This window comes from Herpailurus yagouaroundi, unplaced genomic scaffold (genome assembly GCF_014898765.1).
Source record: "Herpailurus yagouaroundi ecotype Mexico unplaced genomic scaffold, PumYag 193, whole genome shotgun sequence".
NCBI classification, from domain to species: Eukaryota; Metazoa; Chordata; class Mammalia; order Carnivora; family Felidae; genus Herpailurus; species Herpailurus yagouaroundi.
In genome coordinates, this window is record NW_024412424.1 from 4,691,891 (window position 1) to 4,719,811 (window position 27,921).

General features: G+C 53.5%; 1 protein-coding gene across 3 annotated transcripts in view; it reads right to left on the reverse strand.

Annotated features, from left to right (window-relative positions):
* FYCO1 (FYVE and coiled-coil domain autophagy adaptor 1) overlaps window positions 1-26,912 on the reverse strand; it is a 74,793-nt gene extending 47,881 nt beyond the window's left edge. Inside the window, exons 1-7 of one of the 3 annotated variants that reach the window (XM_040445116.1) lie at window positions 26,783-26,912; window positions 14,937-15,074; window positions 11,050-11,156; window positions 9,181-9,306; window positions 5,670-5,776; window positions 3,619-3,762; window positions 266-356 (exon numbers count right to left, since the gene is read on the reverse strand). In XM_040445116.1, coding sequence (XP_040301050.1) covers window positions 266-356; window positions 3,619-3,762; window positions 5,670-5,776; window positions 9,181-9,306; window positions 11,050-11,156; window positions 14,937-14,991 — 630 coding nt within the window. In that variant the 5' untranslated portion in view covers window positions 14,992-15,074; window positions 26,783-26,912. Of the gene's footprint in view, window positions 1-265; window positions 357-3,618; window positions 3,763-5,669; window positions 5,777-9,180; window positions 9,307-11,049; window positions 11,157-14,936; window positions 15,075-15,636; window positions 15,760-26,782 lie in introns of those variants that run through there. The other 2 variants (XM_040445114.1, XM_040445115.1) reach the window with 2 other exon arrangements.
* Between the last annotated feature and the right edge of the window lie 1,009 nt (window positions 26,913-27,921).

The window sequence follows — 27,921 nt, forward strand, 5'->3', positions numbered from 1 at the left end:
TAAATAAATATTAAAAAAAAAAAAAGAAGATACCTTAAAAGCTTCTAACAAAATCTAACCTCTAAAAGGCCTAAATTCTCTCGGGTTATAAAAACCTGGACTGTAGGAAGCAGAGGGTATAACTGAGGGTTTACGTTGCTCTGGCTGGAACAAAAGGTGTCTGAGAACAGGCCCCCCCCCCCCCCCCCACCGCCCCATTGTAAGCAGCAAGGACATACGCTGGCTGACACGGTAGGGAGGAAGTCCCCAGCCTTTCTGGCATTACCTGCAGGTAGTTGCTCACCAAGCTGCTCATGCTGGAGCTTCGGCTGGGGGGTCTCCACAGGTAGGCAGAGGAGCCAGCGGCCAGCGTCCTCCTGTGGGGCCACAGAGCAGACAGACCTGGGTCAGAGCAGGAAATACACACGCGCGTACGTGCACCCGGGGGCCTTGGTTATCACAAGGCACCCGGTGGTGGGAGGGGGCAGTGCCCTCCCAGATAGAGCGTAACAAGGCAAAACCCATCAGCTTCTGCCAAAGGGCAGATTTACGTGGGTCTACAGCGGATGCACTCCACTGCTGAGTTTCAGTGTAAGGCCTCTCCACCCGCTGCCCAGAAAGAACGAAATGAACATATCACTTCCCAATTTTTGCTTTAAATTTTCCTTACATCTTTGTTCCTGTCATAGTCTGCTCGTGAGGGAAAAGTGGCAATCAATCTGAGAAATGAAGGTGACATGGTGCTTGGAGGCAGCCCTGCTGTGGTCATAAAAGTACAACTAGCCTAAGTCTGTATCCCTAGGGAAGCAGATAAACTGGTTTAGTTGCGGGGCGCCCAGGTGGTGCAGTCGGTTAAGCGTCCAACTCTTGATCTCGGCTCAGGTCATGATCTCACGGCTGGTGGGTTTAATCCCCGCGTCGGGCTCTGTGCTGACAGTGCAGAGCCTGCTTGGGATTCTCCCCCTCCTCTCTCTCTGCCCCTTCCCCGCTCGTGCACACACTCTCCCTCTCAGAATAAACTTAAAAAATAAATAAATAAATAAATAAATAAATAAATAAATAAATAAATAGACTGGTTTACTTGCACAAGAGAATACTCTATACCATGGCTCAAAGATCTCTTTTTTAGTGAAGGACCAGACAGAACGCATTTCACACTTGCAAGCCTTATGGTCTCCGTCACAACAACTCGACTCTGCCACTGTTGCAGGAGAGCAGCCGCGGTCAACACGGAAATGAGTGCGGGAAGCCGTGTGGGCTGCGGCCTGTTGACCCCACTCTACAGCTATAGAACCCCATGTGTCTAAAACCATGCGAAATGAAAAAAAGCAGGTTGCAAAAGGATGGCTGTCTCACGGTTCAGTGTGTGCAAAATTTAAAAATAAATACAAAACAAAACCATACATATATAAGATATCTATGGATACAGACACAGTGAAACACAAGAACACTTGGGAATGACCTGCATCAACTACAGGGCTGTGATTACTTCTAGGCAGGAATTGAAGAGAAAAGCATGACGGTGGCTGGGGCTTTATTTGGAGCTGGAAGATTTTATTTCCTACAAAGATGGTATCAGACATGACAACAACCAACAAAAAAAATACCCCCAAAAAACAAAAACAACCCCAAACCCCCCAAATCCCAGCTTGATGAGGCTCCCACTGGGCAAATACGGAATAATTTAAGTTTCAAAACGAAAGATTACAGTGACAGACTATAACCCACTGAATAAAATAACCCACGAGTCAACACTGCTATCAATCAATCAATACATGAATGAGGAAGAAGGAAAAGATCTTTCTTACAATAGGGTGCTAGCTACTAATGTAGAAGGAGGAATGGAGTCACAAAAATCACTCTGGCAATCATGACGGACTCAGGCAAGAATTACCAACGGATGCTGAAACTAACAGGTGGCAGATTTAGAAACAAAAAATGGGGTAACAACCTCATCGTAACATATCTTCCCCTAAGAAACACACCGATTACTTGGGGCGCCTGGGTGGCTCAGTCGGTTAAGCGTCCGACTTCGGCTCAGGTCATGATCTCACAGTTCGAGATTTTGAGCCCCCTGTCAGGCTCTGTCCTGACAGCTCAGAGCCTGGAGCCTGCTTGGGATTCTGTGTCTCCCTCTCTCTCTCCGCCCCTTCCCCCACTCACGCTCTGTCTCTCTCAAAAATAAATAAACATTAAAAAAAATAAAAAGAAACACACTGATTACAAAGGGAGATACAGTAACTTTAGGGAGATCTTGGAAACACCAGATGACCTAATAGTCACGGTTAACCACCCTGGTAATGAAACAAATCAACATCGTGTGTCTCCAGACGATATGCTGAGGAGGACACAACATCTGGGGTACTCCCTCTGGAACTACTTACCCTGAACCTCACAATGAGGAATAGCCAAGGCAAACACAAACGAAGGAACATTTTACAAAATAATTGGCTTGTGCTTTTCCAAAATGTCTACACTATCAAAGACAAAGACAGGGAAACTGTTCCAAGTTCAAAGAGATCAGAGAGACCTGGCATGAATTGCAGCATGTGTTTCTGGGCTGGCTTTTGGTTTATAAAAAACATTATTGGGATAATTCCTAAAATCTGGCCTATAAATCAGTAGCATTGTATCAATATTCATTTCCCAATCTTAATAACTACCCTGAGGTTATACATAAGAGGGTGCCCTTGACTTTAGGAAATACACCATGAGGTACCTAGGAATAGAGAGAGGGGAATCGACTCTGTAACTTACTCTCAAATGGCCTAGGAAATACACCAACATGTACCGATAAAGAGAAAGAATGATAGAAACAGTTGTAGTAAAACACTGGTAATTAGGGAAATCGAGGTAACAGCCAGATGAACGCTCTGTGGCATTTCGGGGGCAACTCTGCTGGTAATTATGAATTGATTTCAAAATTAAAAAGTTTTAAAAAGGACATGTGCAGCAAATACGGCAAACAGTTAGCTATTTGATCTCGGAGGTTGGCCCATGGGCATCGTCATGTCCAGTACTTTTCTCTACACAGAAAATACTCCTAATGTAAAATATAAAAATTTACATTAAAAGAAAATCTGTATCAACAGAAAGCAAAACAAAGAACGCTGGAGTGGAGGTGAGCTCGAGTCTGGCACCTCAGCCCTGCTGGGTGACTTTGGGCAGGTCCCCCTGTCATCTGAGCCTGTCCCCTCCCATCTCCCTCCTGGAGTGGCATGGGAGTGCCACACTGGTAAGAAGTGAAAATCCTGCAGCTTTTCCAGCAACCCGTGCATGGGTGAGCTGTACCTCCCTCTCCTGCGGCCTGCAACTCTGCAAGGACACAACCAGGAAAAAACCTACCGGCTCCCCGCAGGCCGCCCCCGAAGAAACCTCAGGTTTTGCATATGTGTCTCCACTGACTCATTTGACACCTAGCTGATGGGGAGAGTTTCAGGTTGGAGCCTTCTGATGTTATCATCGTTAATCACAGACACGACAACGTCTGTTCGATCAGGAGGGCCTAAGAGAGCTGCCAATCCTTTATTTATGTAATTTACCGAGCGACCCAACTGCTGGCAGGACACTGGGGGCAATCTTGAGAACTTCAAGCATCTCTTTTCCCTGTCTTTTCAACCAAGCGATTCGTCCAAGTACCTGGCAAACGTCGGCCAGGCAGCGTCCAAATCGTAGCCCCTGGATGCCAGGTCAAACTGAACCTCAGTCAGCTCGTAGAGCTGGCCCACGATGTCAGAGCTCAGCTTCGGCTTCAGAAAGGGGCTCCGTGCATAATACCAGTCACTGCAGGGAAGCACAGATAGGGACTGATCGCAAGAGCAATAAACCTGATACGGCTCTGCCTTAACAAATTCTAACTCCGGTGACTAATGAGTTAAATTCAGACAGACAGACAGACACACACACACACCAACTTGATTTTCTCTTGAATGAGCTTGCTCTTCAAGGAAATTGCTGGAATGAACTAGACGCATATTCACTTACTGTTTACATCCTATCTATTTTCCCAAAAAGGATATGAGAAAACTTAAATCTCAATTATTTGCCCGGAAAGGGACAGCTGTTGGGGAAAGAACTCTTCTTTTTTGAAATGTAACCTCATCTTCTATTCCTTCTAGAGAAATCAACAACAGAACGGTGAGCTCACGGCTAAATTCTGTCCAGACGCCAATGTTAAAGCCAAGAAACAAAATATCCTCACTTGGAGGTGCTGGTTGTTTCGCTTCACGTGGAGCAAGAATTTAAAAAAGGCCACACTGTGGGGCACCTGGGTGGCTCAGTCGGCTAAGCATCTGACTTCGGCTCGGGTCATGATCTCACAGCTTGTGAGTTCGAGCCCCACCTTGGGCTCTGTGCTGACAGCTCGGAGCCTGGAGCCTGCTTCGGATTCCGTGTCTCCCTCTCCCTCTGCCCCTCCCCCTGCTCACACTTTGTCTGTCTGCCTGTCTGTCTCTTTCTCAATAATAACTAAACATTAAAAAAAAAAAAAAATTTTTTTTTTTTTTTAATTTAAAAAGGCCACACTGAGGGCCGCCTGGGTGGCTTAGCGGGCTAAGCGGTCGAGTCTTGATCTTGGCTCGGGTCATGATCTTGCGGTTTGTGCGCGGGCTGTGCGCTGACGGTGCGGAGCCTGCTTGGGATTCTGTCTTTCCTTCTCTCCGCCTCTCCCCTGCTTGTGCTCTCAATCTATCCCTCTCAAAAATAAACACACGCTAAAAAATTTAAAGTAAATAAATAGAAAGGCCACGCTGATGAGTGCAAAGACGCCTGTGAAATGGGACACATTGGAAGCCAAGCTGCTTGTGACAGTTCTCACCAAACACCTGGAACAACATAATCTTCAAACCAAACGTGAGAAGATTCTTAACGCACCTGAATTCACAAAGCCCGTCACATGCATGAGACATACATCTTTATGCAAATCAATCTTAAAGACGACAAATGAAACACAGTACTTTCCCCCAATCTTTTTTTTTTTAATCCACAAGTGATTTCTTTGATTGAGTGGAAGAACCCTCCCTAGGGAGGGGGGAGGGGGGGGCTGGAAAAGGCTGCTGGGAAATCGGCAGGTTCTGCTGATGGGTGCCGGACCTGTAGCTCCTCTTTCCACACGCCGGTGACACGCTCAGTCCGTCCCTCCCTCCCCCGCGGCCCAGGCTTCAGCACCAGCGCCACAAAGATCGACCCCCTGGACAACCCGGGCTCTCGACCTGGCCACCTACTTCAACGTCCAGAGAGCCTAGACACGGCCAGCAGGTGTCGACTCGGGGTCTCGGGCGAGGCCCCGGGCCCGGTGGGGTTAAAAATCCCATAGCTGATTCTGCCGAGAGGCCAAGGCTGCGGCCCGGTGGTTCAGGGTGGCCAGCGGGGCCGGTCCATTCATCAGGGTCAGGCCCCAGGACACGCCAGCCGTGGGGGCAAACGCCCCGGCCTTACGAGCTCAGAGATCCGCATCCGAGCTCCTGCGTCAGGACTCAGCATCTGTGGGGCCCGGAGAAAGGCCCTCGGCCTCTCGGGGCTTCAGGTCCTCACCTGGGACTAGGCGGTGCTGCTGTCGGGCAGGTGGGAGAGGACCGCGTGGGTGGGAGGGCCGGGGGGCCACCCCGGCAGGCACGTCTGCCATGGGCTCACTGTCCCGAACGAGGGGACCTCATCTCGCGGCGTGAAGCCCAGCGCAGCCGTGCGTTTACCTGGTCACTTTGGTGTTCATGAAGCACTGCTGTAAGGTATCTGCCAACCGCTGGTGCACCAGGGAGTAGCGAACGAACGCCCTTCCTCTTCCCAGAGATGTCCGGAGCTGGAAACGAGGAGAGCACGTGGCCACGAGGAGCCGGGAGCCTGACCTCCAGTCGCCCGGAGGGCGAGGCCTGAAGCAGCCAGGCCCCTTGGCGTCCTTCAGGGGAGAAGGACCCGCAGACTCCGGGGAACACGGCAAGGAAGACGCGTTCACGGGAGGCTCTGGGACATGGCTTTCAGGACACACGTGTCATTCTCCCGCCCCGGCTCCACCCGGAGCTCTGGGTTTGGCGTCAGGTGGGACACCGTGGGAGCTCACTGGGGACACTTAGGAGAAAATGTGGCAGGTAGAGGAGGGGCCCCTCACACCAAGATGAAGCGAGCTCGAGGAAGGGGCCATCTCGGTTTGCCTCATGTCCGGCTTAGTTTTGAGGTGCAGGGGAAGAGGCGAGAAGGCCGGCTGGAGCCCCCGTGGGAGGGGAAGAGAGAGGAGGGGAAAGGCAGGGGTGCGTAGGGGGGACTTATAAGAAGTTGGGATGGATGTGTGATGGCCCACTCGGTGTTCTCACGAAACCATCAGTAAAATCGGGACGTGTCGACGCCGTCCCGGTCGGATTTAAGACGGGCCAGCTCTGCACTTGGTCAGAAGGTACCCAGGGGGTAAGAGAGAGCTGGGCTCTCTCGAGGCAGCCCGGTCACACTGGGGTAACAAAGAAAAGCCTCGCGTGTGGCTCCGTTTCAGGAAGTCTGAAACGGACAGCACGGAAGGGTCCAGCTGCGGGCCCGCCTTGGAAACCTCACCCCACGGTGCCCGAACGTGGCTTCTCGAGAGGTTTCCGGAAGCTTATTGGGAGGGAGGCGGGTGTGCCGGCCAGAGACTCTGCTGTGAGGCGGCCAAAGCAGGGCTCTGCCAGTTGTGGGCACAGGCGGCCGGTGTGTGTAACGGGATTCATTCCCGATGTTTCGCCCCCAGCAGCTCCACGTGAGCGGGAAGGAATTCAGGGCCCCCTCAAGCTGCCATGTGTACCCTGCCCTGTCAGGCTCGGGGGTCTGAGCGGGGTAAGTAGAGACCCCATACCCTCCTCACCCCGTCAGAGGTGAGAAATGTTTAGCCTGGCGGCGGGGGACAGGGGCAGCCCCGTTCCAACCAAAAGACGGTCCTGACACCCCACGCCATCAGGACGCCAATCGTGGCACGGGCTTGAGACAGGAAACCTGTGGTACAGCCTCAAGTATGGCCTTTTTGAATCGATGAGGTAAACATTCCAGTACGCAGCACCCCTGCAGCTCAGAGCTGGGGGTTTTTGGATTGCTGACTCAAGAAAACGATACCACAATATGAAGTAGCCTTAAAAAAATAAAAAGGTGTGAAGCGTCAAGAACAGGAGAGGCTGTGAGCCTCTTATTTTAAGAGAGAGACAGAGGGAGAGAGAGAGAGAGCGCTAGTGGGGGAGGAGCAGAGAGAGAGGGAAGACACAGAATCCGAAGCAGGCTCCAGGCTCCGAGCTGTCAGCACAGAGCCCGATGGGGGCCTCGAACCCACGAACCGTGAGATCATGACCTGAGCCGAAGTCGGATGCTTAACCGACTGAGCCACCCAGGCGCCCCCCAAATTGATTATATATGTTACATATATGTGGAGTGGTTTATTTAAAGAGGTATCTTGCAACATCCTTTGTACTCCGAGTGAAAACAGTGCACAGCTTTTTTATTTTTTAGTGTTCTGAGGTCATGGGTTCATTTTCCTTACCTAACTCCTTAAATGCTTAGCACCTAGTCCAGACTTCGCTGCACTGTATCGAGAAGGTCTACCACAGCTGGAGAGGGCAGGAAGTCCGCAAGGGACTCCAGAGCAGATTCGGTTTCCTGCCAGGCCACTGTGCTGACAGCCCAATGGCGCGCTGCACCCCGGAAGGGAGCCTGTCCGTCTCGGGGAAAGACGCGTAGGCCAGGTTGAGCTTATTTGGAACCCCTGGAAGTGGCTGATTACAGCCTTGGAAGAGTTTAGCCTAAAGGGCTGATTCCCACCCCGAGGGGGCCTGAGGTGGGCCCAGCTATGCTCCTTGCCCATTAACTTTTACCTTCTGGCTTGTCGGCTTTGGGCAACACTCCATCGGTACGGTTAACCCGAGCACCCGGCAGCCCTGTGGCCTGGTGCCATTCCCGGGAATCCCCACCAAGGGTGCCTGCGGGGAGCCCGGTCTACACAGCCTCCAGGAAACCGACAATGTCCGTGCAAGCAGGGAACGCTTTTTTGCTTGAGAAGTCAGCTTCCCTGGCCTTGGATCATCTAAAGGTCTGTGTGCTATGCAAGAGGTAGATTTCAGCATTTTGTAACCCTGGGCCGTGAGGACTAAGCTAAACTTATTTGCAGACTTCAGCTGTCTGAAGCCGTAAAGTCAAAGGCCTCCGGTGCTCTGAGGAGTGGAAGACCGGACAGCGACACCGAGAACTTCTTCCAGACTTTCGGAGAGAAGGCAATGAGACCCTCTCTGGGTGGGTGATGCATTAAAATGCTCAAGACCGTGGCGCTGCATGGACGCTACGGAAATCCAAGGAACAGACGCCTGACAGCCAAGGTCTTTCCTCCTTTTCTCAGATGTCAGAGGGTGGAAAACGCTCGACCCTCAGTGTCAACGTATCTAACGCTGTCATTCTCTGTAAGAAGAAACCCCTCGGGCTCCAGCTGGCAGGCGGCGGGAAGGGATCTCAGAGCACCCTCTGAGGGCTACCTCAGAGCCCCTGGGAGGGCCATCAGGGGGCACAGCTGCCGGCTTTACCGGGACTTGAACTGTACTAAGGAGGCACTGAAAAGGAAGCTGAAAGGTAGAAACCCTTTAGGCCTCCCGCCCCACATCTAGGGGTTTAGTTGCTCCTGAATCTGCAAAGTTCTTCACTCCCAGAGGGACTAGGCTAAAGACAGAGAGAGAGGGAGAATGTGCTGTTCCAGAGTTCTCTAACACAGCAAAGCCCTGGCTTTCTGCTCTCCAGGGGTTCAGAACAGAACACAGGAAGCTACTTAGCATAACCAGCATTTTAAGAAACGTCTCCTGAGGTCTCACATCACTCTCCTCATTACAAAAACAAGTTTCCTGGGCAAATTATAGGGAAAGCACCTAGTAAACTCTAAGAATTTCATCTAAGGAACTAATGTTTTTTAAAAGGCGGAGGCGTCCCGTGCTGCGTGCAACCCCTCCTCCCTCATGGTCCCGCGAACAGCCTCCAAGCAGGCAGACCACTTGCGGTCTAGGGAACAGGGTCAGGACCGAGCCACCCCGGGGCTTGGTAAGCGCTCGCTTGGGTGGCTTCCCGGAGCCCGCACTGGGCACCAATTTCCTTACTTCTTTACCAGCCGTCCACCCCCCACCCCCACGTCCTCACGGGGCCGTCTGCTGCGGGGGTCCGGGTGAGAGATGCTTCAGGCAGGGGGAGAGAGAGATGTGGGATCCTCAGCCACGCGCTTACCTCCGGAATCGACTTGACGAATCGGATCCCGTCATTGGCTCCTTTCACCTTGGCCAGGCAGGCACAGAAGTAATCCCAGTAGTCCTTCCTGTTGCCCAGAAGGGTGGCCTTCTCCTTCTGATCGAACTGCGTAGAGGAAGGGACAGAGAGAGGAGGGCCACGCCCGCTGCTGTTCATCCCACCATTGAAACGATAAAGAACAGCAAAACCTTCTTAGTTACCCGGTGCTGGGCAAGGCCCTTCATTGGCAAAGGAGGGTGTTTTAATCCCCAATTTACGGATGAGGAAACAGAGGCTAGGAGAGGTTAGGTGGCCGGCTCAAGTTCACACAACTGGTGAGATTTAGGAATAACAACCCCCCCCCCCCAAAAAAGGTAACCCCTCTGTGCACCTTGTGGGGAGGAAGACCACCGAAGGGGGCTTAGTAACACAGGATGAAGAAATACAAGTGGAAAGTCTTCAGGGCAACACATGAGGGTCAACTTGGTCTCAACGCAGGGAAATGGGTTGGTGACATCTCATCCCAGTTACTCAAGTTCCAACACTGTTTTAATATGCGTGCAGTTAAGTTCAAATTAATGCTGGCTCTGAGTCATTTCAAATCCAAAACTAAAACCTAACTGAAAACAAAGAAGGTCTGTAAATCATTTCTCATCGTGAACCAGAACCAGTTGAAAAGGCACGCGAAAGGTAAAATCTTCTAGCACGCTGGGGCCTCTCTCCCCAGGCCCCAGCAGGCTCTCATCCCTTACACAGGCTCTGGTGGGATGTGACGTTGCAAACTTAGGGTGTTCGGAATGATAAAGGTGCTTCTTTCTATAACATAGCATTTTGTAGTAGTTTTTCCGGTTATGGAAGTAAGACCGATAAATCGTTAGAAAATCTGGATAAAACTAAAAAAAAGAAAAAAACTATAATGCCCAATGCCCTGTCCCTCGGAGAACTTCCGTTAACATTTTGGTCCACTTCCTTCCTGCCTCCTGTGATTGCCTGTGGTTTTCCACATCTGCAGAGTTCTCTAGATCTGTGTGGTGGTGTGTTTTTTTTTTCTTTTAATGTTTTGTTTATTTTTGAGAGAGAGAGACAGAGCATGGGGCGGAGGAGGGGCAGAGAGAGGGGGAGACACAGAATCTGAAGCAGCCTCCAGGCTCCAAGCTGTCAGCACAGAGCCCGACGCGGGGCTTGAACTCACAAATTCTGACATCTTAACCTGGGCCAAAGTTGGACGTTTAACCAACTGAGCCACCCAGGCGCCCCTGTAGATCTGCGTTTCTTGAACCAAGCGGACAGAAGCATCACACTGCGAGCGAGTTCAAACAAAACTTCCCGGGTTGACCTCAGAGACCCCGATTCAGCAGGTCAGGGCGGGAACTGAGAATACATTTCTAACCTGCCCCCAGGTGATGCTGCTGCTGCTGGTCTGTGGGCCACACTTTGAGCAACAAGGATCTAAAACGGGGGCTTCTGGATCATCTTCAGTGTGGGGAACGTGTGACTGGGTGTGCATGCAATGCACGTCTGCCTGGGGACAGATTCCACAGCTTTTAACTAGACTCTCAAAGGGGTCTGTGACTGCCCCAAAGTGAAGATCCCTGCTATCCAGTGACCTCATGACCAGCCTTAAGATGACCTAAATCTCTAAAGAATGTTCTTGATTCCTACAATCATCCTAAGGGGCAACATTCTGACTTTTCAGAGGCTTGCACTTGGGAGGCTCAAGCTCTCGCCGGGGACTGCACGAACTTTCAGTCTAACCAGCAGGGCTTGATGGCTCCACAGAGCTGTCTGACCCACATCCTGAAGGCTGATGAGTCATGCAAGAGAGAAACAGAACAGAGCAGAAATCAACATGGTACGGGAGTCACTTACTTGAAGGAGATACTCGAGTTTATAAGAAAACTTGTGTAAGCTGGTGCTGTCATCCGTGATGGGCTCCCCTGCTTCCTTAAATTCTTTGCTTAGCTCTGTCACGGCATCTTTAAGACAACAAACAGGAACGCATAACTGACCTCAGAGGGAGAAACAGAATTACCCCCAGGACGCGCGAGAAGCAAGTGGTCGATGATGGCAGAGCCCCGTGGAAACAAAAAGCGATATGAAACGCTCGATGGATGTAATGCCGGGCCTGAAGGCGTCCAGGTGGCCTGAGAGCCCCCAGGTAGGTATTCTAGAACAGCTCCCTGATGGGGCACACTTCTCGGCCATCCCTGTAGGCCTCTACCATGTAGGCCCGTAATATGCATGCAACACACGTTTGCTATGTGCATGGGTCACTCAGCAGGCCCCTGCCGGTGACTTCCAGAAAGCTTTGCCCTTCATTCCGGCCACGTTCCTTGTCGTTCTTCCCCATAACCCTACTGCTCAGTACAGGGTAAGTCCCGGCTTCAAGAAGCCCCAGAATGTGCAAATAAGGGAACAATCCCAAGAACGACAATGACACCTGCTTCTGGGAGCTGAGGGCCCCTCAGGGGCCAGGCCTTTGCGCGGCCTTCTCACTGAATATGGCACTGAGGGGCAGGGTTGTTTTGTTTTGACAAAGCTAACACGCGACTGGTCTTAAAATGATCCCAATTTCCAAACTGTTAAAATGTGAAAAAACAAAAACAAAAACAAAAAAACTTAAGAATGATGAAGGCCGATGGGGCGCCTGGGTGGTTCCATCGGTGAAGTGTCTGACTCTTGATTTCGGCTCCGGTCATGATCTCACGCTCCGTGAGATTGAGCCTCACGTCGGGCTCTGTGCTGACAGCATGGAGCCTGCTCGGGATTCCCTTTCTCTCTCACTCTCTGTCCCTCCCCACTCCTGTTCTTTCCCTTTCTCTCTCTCTCTCTCTCTCTCTCTGTCAAAATAAACATTAAAAAAAAAAAAAAAAAAAGACCGATGAAGGCTGATATCATCATCCCTATTGGTGGATAAGGAGCCCCTGGGGAAGTCAGAGCACTCGCCAAAGACGAAGCGCGGTGAACAGCAGAGCTGGAATGAGAACCCTGGTCTTCTCAAGGGCTTTCTGACTCCGGGGCTCGCCTCTCCACTTCTGAAAGAACTGACCTCCCTGTGCACAAAGAAAGGAAAACCACCTTGACTCTCATTTACGGCCTCTGCTGTGGGACAGAGAGACTGTGAGAAGCTGTGTTTGGTGTAGACACTGGGCAAAGTGCCCCCAGCTAGATGGCTGGGGCCCGCTGGACAAAACGACCTTCCCCTGTGACCTTCCTTCTTCGTAAGGAACAGGAGCTCCCAGGCACCACAGCTGGAAAGCAGGCCGGCCCGGCACTGAAGCTGAGCCCGAGCCGCTAAAATGCAATCGCTACCAACCCCTCAGGCAGAGGTCAGCAAAGGGCAAAGACAGGCTCTTGGGACTAATTCTCACAAGTGACTGCCGTCCAGTGGCACCCTCTAGAAGTATTGGCCGCGGCTGGCTTTGAGAGCCGGGGGAGGGCCGGGGACCAGGGAAGGCACAAGCCTTTCCCCCCTCCACCACTCAGCCTGGGTTAATGCTCACAACCTGATCTGGGAACTCCCGAAATTTTGAAAGAAGGAGGCTTGGGTATGAAATACGAAGTTTGCCGCTCTAATCTCTGATAATCCAAATGCATTACTTAGGGATAATCTTAGTTTTATGTGAATTATACATCTATGTCTGCCAACAATCTTGAGAAGTGGGTGTTACCGTCGAGCTGACCTTGCGCACGAAGAAAGCAACGGGACCTCGGAAAGGTGACGGGACTCATCCCACATCTTCCAGGGTTAAAAGGCAGAGCCAGGAGCTGACCCCAAAGCCCTCGTCAGTGCTGTCCCCAGGAGGACGAGTGGGCTGCCCTGTGCAGGCACGAAGGCTGCGCACTGCCCAAGAACCCCTCGCCCGGGGACGTTCCACTCCCATGCTAGATGCTGAAGATCTGTCGTGTGCCGATGAAGACAGTTACCAACAGATGCAAGGGAAGGGTCTTGAGAAAGTGGTGTTTCCAAGTGCTCAGCGGGCGGGTCAGATGGCCTTGGGATGCCAGAGATGACCAGGACAGTTGGGACAAGGGTGGGAAAGGGTACGTGAACAAGTGCCAATGTCTGGCCCCCTCCCTGGACCAGAGGCTCTAGCAGGGGTCCTCTCTTCCCTCCCAATAAAGACCCCTGGGTCCCAAAGTCATGCTGGAGAACCAGAGACTGACACGCAGAAAAGGTGGCCTCCTTTGTGGAGAAACTTCTCAAGGCCAGTGGTGAACTCAGATTTGCAGGGCCTGCCATTTCGCTTTCTCTGCGTGTGTGTGTGTATGTGTGTGTGTTTAGGCTGAAGGAGAAAAACCATCTACCGTTTTAGCTGGAAGTAGGCTGGTGTGGTTAAGAGTGTAGACTCTGACACCTGGTGTGTATGCAAACCCAGGCTCCGCCCAACTGGATGTGTGACCTTAGGCAAGTCACTTAACCTCTCTGTGCCCCTCTCTGCATCTGCAGAATGGGGATAATGGTTCCTACCTCGCAGACCAAATGTGAGGACATAACGGGCTACTAACATAAGGCCTGGCACGTGTGGAACGTCATGTGATTCTCGGCTTATTCGAGGCCCGAAGTGCTACACCAATGGGAGGCAAGCCTGACCGACTCTTCTCTCACTGACCTTTGACCAGCAGGGTGAGAAGCGTGCTGCGGCCGCCACTAGCCCAGCGGCCCCGGGTGTGACAGACCGCGGCTGCTCATCACTGTGCTCGCAGGTAGGAACCTGACTCAGGACGGCGTCGCCGTAATCTCTGTGACATGTTAGAAGCGGTCAGCTTCAGACCGCCTGTAGCAACCGCGTGGGAGCTCCGAAGACCCGTACGGACCAGCCCCGGTGAGCTCAGGCGGGCGGGAAGCTTGCCCAACTCCTGACCCTCGGCACGTCACCTAAAAGGGTGAGCTCGGTCCCTAGACTCTGCAGCCGGGAGAGAAAGCGGTCGGCTCCTCCCCTGAGCCTGCCTCACTCCGCGTGCACCGTCCCCGGCCCTTCTCCAGGGACACGGGAGCTGCGAGTCTCATCCCTGCGCTGAGCTCAGGGGCGTCCGGGAGGCGGCGGGCCCAGAACTGCAGTGCGTCACAGGAGACAGGCTGTCCGCCCGCCAGGACTGGGTAGGACGACAAAACAAGAGAGACGGGTGTCTGGCCATCCTGCTGAGGCAGGGAGAACGCGGCCTCCCCAAATGGGCCAACTCCATCGCGGCCCGGAGGCCTGAGATTCCGCCAGACCGAACAGGGGGCTTGTAGCACTCACGCCCACATGAACTGAAAGCAGACCCAGGCCCAGGAAAGGGTATTGGCTTGGGGCGCCTGGGTGGCTCGGTCGGTTGAGCGACCAACGTCGGCTCAGGTCACGATCTCACGGTTTGTGGGTTCGAGCCCCGCATCGGGCTCTGTGCGGACAGCGCGGAGCCTGGAGCCGGCTTCCAATTCTGTGTCTCCTTTTCTCTCCGCCCCTCCCCCGCTCATGCTCTGTCTCTGTCTCAGAAATAAACAAACATTAAAAAAAAAAAAAATTAAAAAAAAAAAAAAGAAGAAAGAAAATGGTATTGGATTTTGTTGACAAACTGGCTTCCCAGGGCCCTGAGAGGAGGCCCGGGCCAGCCGCCCCCGCCTGACACAGGGCGGACACCCAAGCCCCAAACACCTCCACGCAACGTGTCCCGAGGGCTCCAGTCACTCCCCGTGTGTCGAGGATGAGAGGGCGGCAGGAGCACAGCCCAGCTCCCCCACAGCCAAGCCTGGCGTGTCCCCTCCCCAACGGCACCTTGCAAATCGCGGATGATTCTCTGCAGCTGGCTCTCTGCGATGGGGGAGGCCATGGCCACTGGCTGCCGGCCGCCTCTCTCGGCTGTGCGCCTCCCGCCTGGGTCCGTTCAGCAGAGGTCAGACTCCCTGGTGACACCTGGAGAGGGAGAGGGAGGCCGTGGAGGGCTCAGTGACAGACACAGCATGAAGACAGGATGAGAGGGGCATGCCCCGGGGCCCAAAGTCGCCCCATCTGGGTGTCTTCACTCAGCGGAAAGGGCTTGACCTTTCTGTGTGGGCCTTGCCCGGTGGGCATTCCCTGGCTGGCTTCTGACACACTTCTTTTCAGACACAATGACCTGGGTTGGGGCTTAAAAGGCGATAGGTTCAACCAAACAGCATGACTCACTGAGCGTCTCTCCTCTACTCCCCTCTTAGGCGTGACTGCCTCACCCTCCTTCAACCTTGAGAAATGCCTCCCAGGGGCTCCCGTCACTCTGGGGAGGCCAGACCCAGCCCAACCCACATTCAGACGGCCTGCTAAGCTGATGGCGCCGGCCACCACCAGACCCCTGTCTCCCCCACGCCCGGCCCCCTGTCCTCCCCAGGCTGGCTTCCCCTGACCAACAGTTAGTAACGTCTGGCCGGTGGCGGTAGAGGCGTAGAGGTGAGAGGCTGAGGACCCCTGGGGCTTCGGGACCAAAGAGAGCCAGGCTTGCCTTGTGGGGGAAGCGGCTCGCTCGTGGAGGCTCAGCAGCTCCAGCTGCCCAGAACCCAGCTCGGCCTGGCTGTGTAGACGCCGCCTGGCCTGCATCGGGGGCCCGGGCAACCCTCGGTCCAGTCAAGGGACACGGCTCTATTTTAAGCTTGGTTACAGTCCTCTTGCAGCTGGTGAGTCCTGAGTTACCAGCCCTGCTCGGACAGCTGCTAAAGTGATTTAAGGACACGGTAGTGGCTGAAGACCAGCAGAGGTGAGGACACACGAGTGGCACTGGAGACAAGTGTGGGTATGCACGGGGACGCTCCAGTGTCCCTTCTACAGAAGAAACGTCAGAAATGGACGTCTCTAGGGGCACCTGAGTGGCTCAGGCAGTTAAGCATACGACTTCGGCTCAGGTCATGATCTCGAGGTTTGTGAGTTTGAGTCCCGCGTTGGGTTCTGTGCTGACGGCTCAGAGCCTGGAGCCTGCTTCGGATTCCGTGTCTCCCTCTCTCTCTGCTCCTCCCCAGCTTGCTCACACATGCACGCGCCCACTCTCTCTCTCTCTCTCTCTCTCTCTCTCTCTCAAAAATAAATAAACATTAAAAAACAATTTAAAAAAAAAGAATTGAGCATCTCCAATTCGTAGACATCCAACACCAGGTTGTGTCATGCTTGTTGGCAAAAGCAGGTGGCGAGACTAGAGGAAGCCAGAGCAGCCACCACTGAGTGAGGGCCTACTGTGTGCTATGCGCTGGGTCCTGATAGGGGCTTTACACGCGTGATCATTTTCATCCCACAACCGCCTTAGTGGGGTAGAGAACACCAGTTGGAGAAGCCACATAAAACTCGCCTAAGGCCGTGGGCCAATAAGGAGCGAATCGTGGTCTGGGCCCTGGTCAGTCTGATTCAAACCCTGTGGATCTATAGCTCAGCATCGTCCCTACTACAAATGGCCAACCCCTTCTGCTGGCTTCTAGGAACCACCCTGAACTCCAGCGTCTCCCAAATAATGAGCCGCCACCCTGAGTGTTTCTCACACGTGCTGGCCCTCCCTTTCCCACAGCCCTATTCCCCTTCCCGCTCCAAGAGTCCAGGCAATATGACTCTGGAATAGAAACAGTCCCAGGTTTCAAGTTCCTCCAAATATTTACATAAGCATTCCAGCATGAGCCTGAAGCAAGAAGGGCCTGTCACAGGGCGGATATGCCTTGGCCTATTTTTAACTAACAAGCTGGCACAGCTGGGACTCAGTGCAAACAAGGCCCAAAGAGGGCTTCTCTGGCCTCGGAGGAATGAGACAGGCACACACCAAAACCACACTCCCAGCGATTCCTGACATGGAGCCCAAGAGAGGCAGGGGGCCCACAGAGAGCCCTCCAAAGCCCCTTAAGAGGTATTAGATACCCCCTGCCCGCCACAGACACTAAACCGAGGGTGGGAGTGGGTTTCGAGAAGGCAGCCTGCCCATCCCTAGGCGGCTCTCTGGGGCACCTGCTGAGCACAGAGCCCGAGCAGGGGCCAGCCAGGGCCCTGCGGAGAGCCAGAACCCGGGCTCAGCCGGGCTTCTGCAGGGGGTCCGATGCCTCGGTGGGCACGCTGCCCCTCCCGGAGAGGTAGAGAGAGTCCAGGGTCCGCACTGTCAATGCACAGCTGCCCCGACACCATGCTGTGTCAAGTTCCTTCCATGCGCAGGCTGGGGACACGGATGCACGCGAGGCACGGTCTAGCCCTGGAGGAGCTCGGCTGTGCACCAAGCAGACAGACAGAAAAATATCCCGCTATCTTGCGCCTGGGTGGCGCAGTCGGTTAAGCGTCCGACTTCAGCCAGGTCACGATCTCGCGGTCTGTGAGTTCGAGCCCCGCATCGGGCTCTGGGCTGATGGCTCAGAGCCTGGAGCCTGTTTCCGATTCTGTGACTCCCTCTCTCTCTGCCCCTCCCCTGTTCATGCTCTGTCTCTCTCTGTCCCAAAAATAAACGTTGAAAAAAAAAATTTTTTTAAAAAAAGAAAAAAAAAAAAAGAAAAATATCCCGCTATCTGGACACGGCAGAAGAGCTCCATGCAGACATAGGAATAAAAAGCGACGGGTACTCAGCGATGAAAGGGTTGGGCCATGGACATGTACAACAGATGCTTCCTGCTGAGCGAAAACAGCCAGACGGAAAAGGCTACGTCCTTTATGATTCCATTTGCATGATATTCTCGCAAAGGCAAAACGTGGGGGAGAGGTCACAGTGGTGGCTGCCAGGGCCTGGGCGGGAGGGGGTGGCGGTGAAGGGGGGGCATGACTACAAGAGTTGGCAGAAATTGGGGCGGGGGGGGCGGCAGTTCTGTTCCGTGTCTTGCCCGTGGTGGTGGTTACATGACCGTATCTGACAAACATACATTTGTCAAAACTCACAGACTGCAGACTGTATCTCAACAAAAAAGGCCGCACTGTGACGAATTTAGGAAGATGCCCTGGGGCCTCAGGAAGGGAAAATTAATTCCACTTGGGGGAGGGAGAGGGTGAGAGGAGGGGGCAACCGAGGTGTGCCAGGCCTGAAAAATGAGGATGAGGTCTTTTGAAGAGACCCAAGGAGGAAAGGGCACCGGGATGGCGGGGGGGAAGGGGGACAGCGAGCATGGAGGCTGCTTCTCTCCCGAAATTCCTCTCATTTGGCTGTTGTCAATGGACAGCCTTGTCGTTCCTGGGAGAAAGACGCTCGAGGAAAATGACAGACACCCAAGTCTTCAAAGGCCCTGGGCCTGTGTGCACGCTTCAAACCAGGCGGAGACCCAACTCGTGGAAGAGGGCAGATTCTGAGTTAGGCTCCATAATTTGCTAGAACAGCCCTCAAGATTTGGAAAAACATGGGGCGCCTGGGTGGCGCAGTCGGTTAAGCGGCCGACTTCCGCTCAGGTCACGATCTCGCGGTCCGGGAGTTCGAGCCCCGCGTCGGGCTCTGGGCTGACGGCTCAGAGCCTGGAGCCTGTTTCCGATTCTGTGTCTCCCTCTCTCTCTGCCCCTCCCCCCGTTCATGCTCTGTCTCTCTCTGTCCCAAAAATAAATAAACGTTGAAAAAAAAAAAAATTTAAAAAAAGATTTGGAAAAACATTAAGATGACTGGTTTATCTTAAAAGATACAATCTGGGAACAACCAGGCGGAAGAGACAAGAGGCGCAGAGTTGGCGGGAGGGGGGGGGGCTGGTTTGAGGTCTGCGAAGCTTCTACGCCCTCAGGGCTCCCCACCCAGCAGCATCTCGCAGGACAGGCTCCGGCCGGGTGGACACCCGGACCCTGGGAACCAGCCGTCTCTGAGGCCTGCCCTCATGAGCCTCGACAGACAGAAACGTGCTCCTTCGAGACGTGCGGGGACTCTGGGGAGACGGCCCTGTGTCCGCACGGCCGGGCGAGGCCGCCTCCGCCTGACCCTCGGAGCGCGCTCAGCTGATGCCAAGTTCCCGGGTCACGGGGTGAGCTGTGCCCAGCTGCTGATTACACAAGCTGCTTTTCCGGAAAGCCTGAGTCACCACCCAGGTAATGTGCCCCAAGAGAACCGGCTGCTGGACCTGCAGGTCGCGGTGGGCTTCCCCACCGCGGATGGGGGTCCCACCTCACAGGGGTTTCTTTTGTTTTTCTTAACATTTATTTATTTTTGAGACAGAGAGAGACACCGTATCAGCGGGGCAGGGGCAGAGAGAGAGGGACACACAGAATCTGAAGCAGACTCCAGGCTCTGAGCTGTCAGCACAGAGCCCGACGCGGGGCTCGAACCCACGGACCATGCGATCACCACCTGAGCTGAAGTCAGACGTTCAACCGACTGAGCCCCCCAGGTGCCCCCACCTCACAGGGTTTCAGGCAGTTAATCAGAGCTTCCTTGGAAGATCATGGTTCCTATAGGAATGCTCTTTTCCTGAACTTTGGGGTGACGGCTCTTAGCAGTCTGCCCTCCCTCTTCCCTGGTCTGAGGTCATTATTAACCACCGGAAGACACAGAATGCGGCACTCTCTCCACACCACGGTCATGTGGCTTTTTTTCCACACCAATAACCAGTTCTGACACCGACTGGGGGTTCTCCAGTTCGGTTCAGTTCTGATACTAATGACCTGGAGTCAGTGCAGACCCCACAGGTCAAGGGCTCTGTCCACAAGACGGCCCTGGCTGTCAGACGCTGGTCCCAAGTCCCAGGCTGCTACCCGTACTTCTGACCAACCGGCTCTAAATTAGGGATTCCCACGATCCCCTCTCCTTAGGTTCCATAATTTGCTAGAACAGCTCTCAAGATCTGGAAAAACATTAAGATGACTGGTTTATCTTAAAAGATACAATCTGGGAACAGCCAGGTGGAAGAGACGAGAGGCGCAGAGTTGGGGGGGGGGGCTGGTTTGAGGTTTGCAAAGCTTCTATGCACTCAGGGCTCCCCACCCAGCAGCACCTCGCAGGACCCCCTCACTTCGGGGTTTAATGGAGGCCTCATTCCGCAGACTTGGGTGATTAACTCCTTCAGCCCACTCCCCTGAGGTCTGGAGCGGGGCTGAAAGTTCCAACCCTCTAATCCCATGGTTGCCTCTTCAGGCAACCAGCCCCCACCCTGAAGCCATCCCAGGGGCTGAGGAGGGTCACCCTATTAGCATAAACTCAGGCGTGGCTGAAAAGAGGCACACTTAACAAAAGACACTCCCATCACTCAGGAAATTCCTAGGGTTCCAGAAGCTGTGTGCCTGGAACCTGGGACAACCACTGACTATCTGTTTCTTGTGGTATCACAGAGATGGCCTGAAGCAGCAGGATCCTGACAGGCCATCAGCCAGCTGCTCTCCTAACTCAGGAGACACGGAGAGCTTCAGTCTGCACTGCCTGGGCCTTGGCCTTGGCCGCTTCAGCACCAGGGGAACGACTCCAGGACTCCCACACCTCGCGAGGGCCCCAAAGAGCGTATCCCATGCCTCCATGAACCCAGGGCCCTTGCTGCATGGCTTGTAAAAACCTCCCTCGCTTGTTTCTGGCAAGCTCTTTCAAATGCCAGAGAAATTCATTTTATAAACTTTGGGGGAACATTGAAATCTCGTGCCAACAGCTCAAAATTATGTTTACGCTTATCCAGCACGTCTGCAAGCATCCAATATTCTGGTAGAGTGGAAAAGGGACTAAATGCACCCGGGACTATTGCCTGAGATCCTAGTCATGGCTTAGGTATTATATCAGAGGTAAAACTCTTCCCCGACCTCCAAACTCCTCCTATGTCTGCCCAGATGCCGTAACAATAGAGACAGAAGTCTAGTCCCAGATTAAGAAAGAAAGGCACCAAACGGCTCACGTAAACTTATTTACGCTATGGTGCAAATGACTAATACTCTTAACGTTGCCCAGAAACTGGCTCTGGCAGGAGCAATTACAGCAAACTGACTAGTCACATTAGGAAAGAAGGATCCAAGGGGGAGCAGGCTTGGGGCGTGGAAGACAACCCTGCCTGGTCTTCAGAACGTTCTGTGCTTGCTCCTCACCCGCTAGCTGAGAAGGGACCCAGATAGGGGCCCCCACTCCCAGACGAGGTGGAGCATGTCAGTTGTGAATTCCACCCTGACCAGGAAAGCACGTTGGCAAGGACGGTTCAGATGGGCCGAAAGCAGAAAGCCTTTCTGGAAAAGTCCATCGCCTCGGTCTGGTTGAGCACAGCCACTAGCGTCTATGTAGTTGCCACCCCTGGAAAGGAGGGCACTTGGCTGGTACCTGGGGCTCCGAAGGCCCGGCGGTCCTGCTGGCTCCACACAAAAGGGTCGGGGAGCAGGCTGCCCTCAGCAGAGCTTCGAGAGGGTGCCGTCACAGCACTAATGAACAAAGCCTCACGAGGCGGCCCAACCCCTCAGACCTAATTAAAGTGTTGACCAACTGCAGGCCTGGGTCACCTTCCCCAAACACTCCTTCTCGCTTGCACTCTTCTTTCTTAAAGGGAAGGGGGACTTGAGAGTTGCCCATCGCTGTCTGAACTTTCTCTTGGCCCTCGCGCTCCCACCGACGACAGCCATCCTGGGTTTCTTGGTCATGCCTCCGGGACACACCCAAAACTGGCCCCCCCGTCCCCGTCCACTGGCCCAGGAAGGCAGGACGGAGAGACCCGTGGGTGTGAGGTGTTGCCTCTGGGCCTGGGGAAACCGAACCATCTCTTTCAGGAAGGTGGAAGGCAGGCCGCTCTGGTAGGAGCCTCACCCCCATACCTGGGGCGGCAGGGCGGAGGCCTTGTCACCGGAGAGCCCAGAGGAAATGCCCGGGAGGTGGTGACGGCACGTGGGAAGCTCTGGGCAGCCTCTGGAACAGCTGCACGAACATGAGACACCATCTGGGGCATCTGTGGATTCCTGCCCCCGGACAGCACTAACCCCGCGCACATGGAGAACGTCACAGAGCTCCAAGATCCTATGCTCAGGGCGGGGACAATCCTGACCAGAGTGTCAAGGGGGCGAGCACAGCCAATGACGAATCACGAACGGAATCTCTGCCAGAACATACTGTGCCAAAAAACACAGCCTTGAAGAAGCCAACTGTAACCCGTACGTGTTAACAAACCGCCTCCCGGGCGGTTTGTTGGGCACCACTGGTAAGAGGCGGGCCTGACCCAGGAGCGGGGGCCGCAGCCGTGAACAAGGCCAGTGGGCGCTGGCCTTCCAGGAACCCCCGTCCAGAGGGGCAAAGCTCCTCCTAAGCTTATAGACCAAAAAGAGGTCGCTGGAGGCCTGAGAAGTTCTTCGATGAACAGAACACGTGAGACCCCGGGTTCTACGCTGCTCGGGATCCTAAGCCACCACTGCCTTTCTTCCACGTTTGTGGCCATTCGCCCGTACGGTCATTTCTCGTTTAATCTGTTTTCTCCATGAGTCCGTAAGCTCCACTGCTACTCACCATCTCTCCAGCACAGAGTGCAGTCCTGACCCCTAGAGAGCCCTCAATACCTTACTTGGGGAATGGATGAACCAGTTAGACAAAACCGGACCCGTAGTCTCTTACTCCGAAGATCTAACTAAACTTTAGGCGTAGAAAGGCACCAACATGTAAATGATGAGAATTATCCTTCCATGGCGGGAAAACGTGGGCAAATTTTCAAAACATTCGATTTCTCTGATCATTCTCAAGTTTCCTTTACTGGACATAAATTACTTGTGTAATTTGTAATTATAGACATTATACCGTCATTACTGTGGAAATATTACAGCATTACTATCCCAAGAAGAAAGGGAATAACGTAATTTAGGGACTGGCTGGATAAAGCGTGCCCCACAGCTCCGGCCTGAGGCAGCCTTATCCAGAAGCCTCCTTCACTCTATCTGGTCAAGGATAGCCACGGCCGTTACAGCCACCTCCCCGACTCACCCAGCCCACGCAAGGCCCTCTCCTGTCTGCATCCCTGGGACTTTGATCTGGAACCGTCAACCGGAACACTCCCAGGGTAGAGGGGAAGTATGGATGGGTCTGAGCACAGCCGTGTTTGGATGACAAGTGGAACATCCGGGTGCACACGGGCTCGGGGGTGGGGCTATGCTGGCAGACAGGAAGGGCAAGCAAGACCCAGGATGGCTCTGAGGCTGGGGCTTGGCGCTGGGCAAGAAAACCATCTTCTCTTTTACCAATTGTAGCGGAGGCTTGCCAGTTTGAACCTTATTCAGATTTTGGAATCGGACTAGTCAATGTGAAATTTCCATTCCCTAACGTGCAACGGATTATGCGATAAAGATCATTCCCCAGTTGGTGATACCGTGCTATGTTTAGCTCACCAAACTCTTTTCAGGCAATTTTAGCAAATCTGTGTGTCCTGGGGAAGGTATTTGACCTTTTCCTACCTTGTGTGTGGCGTTTGTGGTTTTTTACTTTTTCCTGGTTTTTTTGTTTGTTTGGACTTTTTTGCCCCGTGTGCAGTGTGGGGAGGTTACCCTTTACCTTCCTCAAGGAGGACGTAGGGGAGGAGAAGAGCAGACGTTCCCAGTGGCTAACTTTGGTTGAGGCTTCCAAGTGCCCCTCCCTGCTCTTGACCAAGGCTGCAGACGGCCCTGGAAGAAGCCCAAGGGGCTGCAGGTTCAGCTTGAGGAAATTCCTTCTGGCTCCTTGTGAAACCACCACGTCTGGTTCAGCTGTCCAGCCCACCCCGGTCCTCCTACGGGGATTCTCCTCCTGGCCTATCCCCCTGCAGACCAACAGCTTGCTTGGGTTGCTTTTTCAGCTCGGGTTTTTCTTCTGGATCCCACAGGCTCAGTTTTCTGCCCCAGGTCAAGGATGCAGTACCCCAGGCTCCTGAGGTGGTTAGCCAGACCTGCCCGTGGGGCCCAGAACAGCTGCAGGGTGACGTACTATAACCAGACCACAGATCCCCTCAGAACCACACTGATGTACATGTCCTCATCCCTGGAAACAGGATCTGGCCAAACTAGAAACAGGCGCTCAGTGTCTTTCAAATGCCACAAAGGCCTTTGTGAATGTGGAAGACCATCGGTGGTCACGAAAACCATCAGGCTGACCGGCCGCAACATGTGGAAAAGGGGGAAATGCCCCCCTGCCCCACGGAGCTCCGCTCAACCACCCTAATCTCATAAAAGCCATGAGCCCACGTGCTCTGAGGCTGAAGCTCTTATTACAGGGACATTACGGTGACAAACAATATGTCTACAAGCAGCAAGAGGATAATATAGACCCAAGGAAACATTTCAGTACCCACACTACTGATCCATTTAGTTGCTCAGAGGCCCTTCTACCAATCAAGAGCTTTAAAAACAAAAACAAGCAAAAATCTCCAAGCTGACAATGAGATCACAAATAGAGAGTCTTGCTTATCTCTGGAGCAACACAATGACTTTGAGGCCCAGGTGAGCAGATGCTGACCAGCTGGACCCCCCTCATCTCTGCTCACGGGAGGCCTCTGGCTGGTCACAAGGCACCAGTTATTGACCCTCACCTGCTGTGTGTTCTGAGGCTGCTCCAGGGAATGTGGCCCCAGACACTGAGTTCCTATCAGTGATTTTCACTATGAGACCACAGCTAGACAACACGTTTCCTCTGCCTCGTGGTTAAGGACATTCCAGTCTGGAGTCACCCAAGTTGTCCTTGGAATCACCCGAAAACACAGGTTACCCATCAGCCAAACCTCTCCCCTCCAGGGAAGGGAGGGACTGCCATTTCTTGAGTGCCTACTATGCGTTCTGGAGGCAGCAGCCCACAGCCTCGGTGACCAGCACAGGTCAAAGTCACCAGATGTTCTGATCTTGTCTCTTTTGGGTAGTTTCTCTCATCGCAAACATCGGGGGGGGGGGGCGGGAAGGGGTCTTCCTCCCCCCAAAGGACTAGTGTGGTTTAAAGTGTGGCTCTTGGGGCGCCTGGATGGCGCAGTCGGTTAAGCGTCCGACTTCAGCCAGGTCACGATCTCGCGGTCCGTGATTTCGAGCCCCGCGTCGGGCTCTGGGCTGATGGCTCGGAGCCTGGAGCCTGTTTCTGATTCTGTGTCTCCCTCTCTCTCTGCCCCTCCCCCGTTCATGTGCTGTCTCTCTCTGTCCCAAAAATAAATAAACATTGAAAAAAAATTTTTAAAAAAATAAAAAAATAAAAAATAAAAAAAATAATTAATAAAGTGTGGCTCTTGATCTCCTGCTTTTGCCCCAAAACCAGGCACACGGAGCAAAGACCATCCAAGGAATAGCCAGAGGACTGACATTAAAACAACTACAAAACTAACTGAAGTAAACTATTAGTTGTAGATTCTAACAGGCGAGCCAATGTTCACTATACAATCCTTTCAATGATTATGCTTCACTATTTTCCTAATAAAATACCAAAAACAACTTAAAAACGAAAGGAAGCACAACCCAGAGATGAACACTTGTAAGAGAAGCAGAAAACCTGTTTCCTAAAGCAAAGAGGCTTCTCAGATCCCTTTAATCAAAGAAGGCCGAGTCCCATCACTGAGACAATTAACTTTGGCTTCCAGGGTGATAAGAACAATGGCCCACAACTGGTACAGGGAATTCAGTAATTTATGAATAGCAGCTGTCACAGAAGGGAAAGTCCAGTGGAGCCCACTTGATATGGGCACACTTTGGAAGGTGGGAGCCACTGAAAGCGGAAAACCTCAGCGAGACCGCTCTTTATTAGCACCAACACGCAGGGGAAGCCGCATTAGGCAGATGGCAGGGGAGTAAAGCTTGCTACAGAGACCACAAGGCTTGCAGGGGCAGGAGGGCAGTGAGCTGATTACAGCCTGATCCTCTGCCCTCAAAGAGCCCCTGACCCATTTCTCTGTGGGAAAGGAAACTGCCGTGGTAAAGACAAGCAGAGGGGCAGAGGCTGTGGCCAACACAAGCAGCTTCAGTAAATGCTCTTTTTTTTTTCTGGAGGGGGCAGCCAGTGGGAGTTGTGAAGAGTGACAAGGGGCATCAGAAGATACATGTGCACAGAACAGGGAGACGTGTGGTTAATGTGTCAACCACACACACATGCTTTCCTTACACAAAAATAAAATCCAGGCCTCCCCCTAGAACATCCCCCAGCCGAGGTTCCGAATAGCATGGACTCTTTAGCGCAAGTCCCAAGCAGCCACACCACAGACAATCCCAAATCCACAGGTGTTTCAGGAAAGATCACGGGGTGGGGGGCGGGGGGGGGTACTATTTTGAGCCCCTGCACCTGAACATAAGGTAAAGAGAACGGGCCGTGGCCCGAAGATGGCCCGGGATGAACAAACTGTCCCCTTACGGGAGGGAGGGAGAAACAAGGTCTGGGCTATCCCCGCCCGGCTGAGCCCGGAACTTCGCTTCTTATAGTCAGTGGCCTCTCGGACAATCCTGGCAGAAACTCCACGACCTGTCCTCCTGTGCCTAAATGATCCAAGGGCTGTTCTGAGACTCCTATATGGTGGGCTCCTTTTCGGGGGTCCTGGAACCGGTGTTTGGGGATCTGTCTTTCCAACTGACCACCAGAGGCAGCCAGGGTTCCAGGGTCAGTTTCAGCAGCGGACCGAGAGGTGCCTCCCCGGCCCTCTGGCCAAGGGCAAGGGCTCGGACCGGGTCTGGGGGAGACCCGGGATGGGCGGGGACGGTGAGGGCAACAGGTGACAAGCCGCGTCGGGAGGGAAGTTCTCCGCTCCGAGGCCGACAGCGGCCCAGGCGCCCCCGAGGTCCGGCCGGCCCCCCGCGGCACTTACGCGCTCGTGGGTCCACTGTTTGGCAGAAGCGAAACTTTCTGGGGCCCAGCGGAAGAGTGCGGTAGCGCGGCGCAGCCCGCCATGATACGCAGAGCCGCCGCAGGCGGGCGCGGACTACGACTCCCGGCACGCTCCGCAGGCCAACGCCTACAAGTCCCGTCGGACCCCACGGCAGAGGGGCGTGGACTAGGACTCCCGGCTCGCGGGGCGCGCTGAGGTTTGCGTCTCCTGGCGCCGCTGTGCCACCCGCCCTGGGCTAAGCCTCTCAGTCCCCGCAGGCTCGGTGTGTCCCCGAGTCATCGGTGTGGCACCTTGAAAGCAGCGCCGTCACCGTGTGGCTTTTGAGAACTTGCAGTGTGGCTAGTTTGAGCTGAACAGTACACGGGCTGTAAGTGCAAAATACACCTGACTTCCAGAGACTTCGTATGAAAACAATACCGTGAAGTAGCTTCTTACTACTTTTATACTGATTGCATGTTGAAAAGATAATACTTTTGGTAGGTTGGGCGGGCTAAATGAAAAAGCATGTGTCGCTGGGCTTCCCGGATCCCCCTCACTTCTAAACCCAGGGACCTATTTGAACTCAGTGCTCAAAAACTATGTGTTAATGAATGAACTACCACTCCTGACTTCTGCCCCGCTCTCGGCCCGATTTCTATTTGTAAGTTCTATTCTCTGTTTCTAAGTTGCAAGGCATTCTGAGGCTGGACTCAGGAGAGTGCATGCATTCATGATGTCTACTATGGATCCAAGGCAGGAGAGCAACCGCACCCGGGGTACTTCAGCCTGTGATGGAAGCCTGGGCTCTGCCATTCCTTAGTCCTGGCTGCAGCATCCTTTCCTCTGCCCTAGCTCCCGCCGTTTAATCGAGAAACACCGTTTTACCTCGCAGGACTTAGCTGCTGGTGTCCAGCCAAGCGCCACGGCCCCAGCCATTGGCTGGGTGGGATAATACGGGAAAGGAAATAGATTTCCTACTTCAGGTTGGGGTATGGCACGTCATCAGCCATCTTTTATAAATTAAGGAGGGACAGACAAACCAGTGATGAGATGGATGGAACAGTCAATCCGTGGGGGGTGTGGGGAAGTGATTTCCTTTCTTCCTGTTAAAAACTGTGAAAGGAAGAGGGAACAGGGGG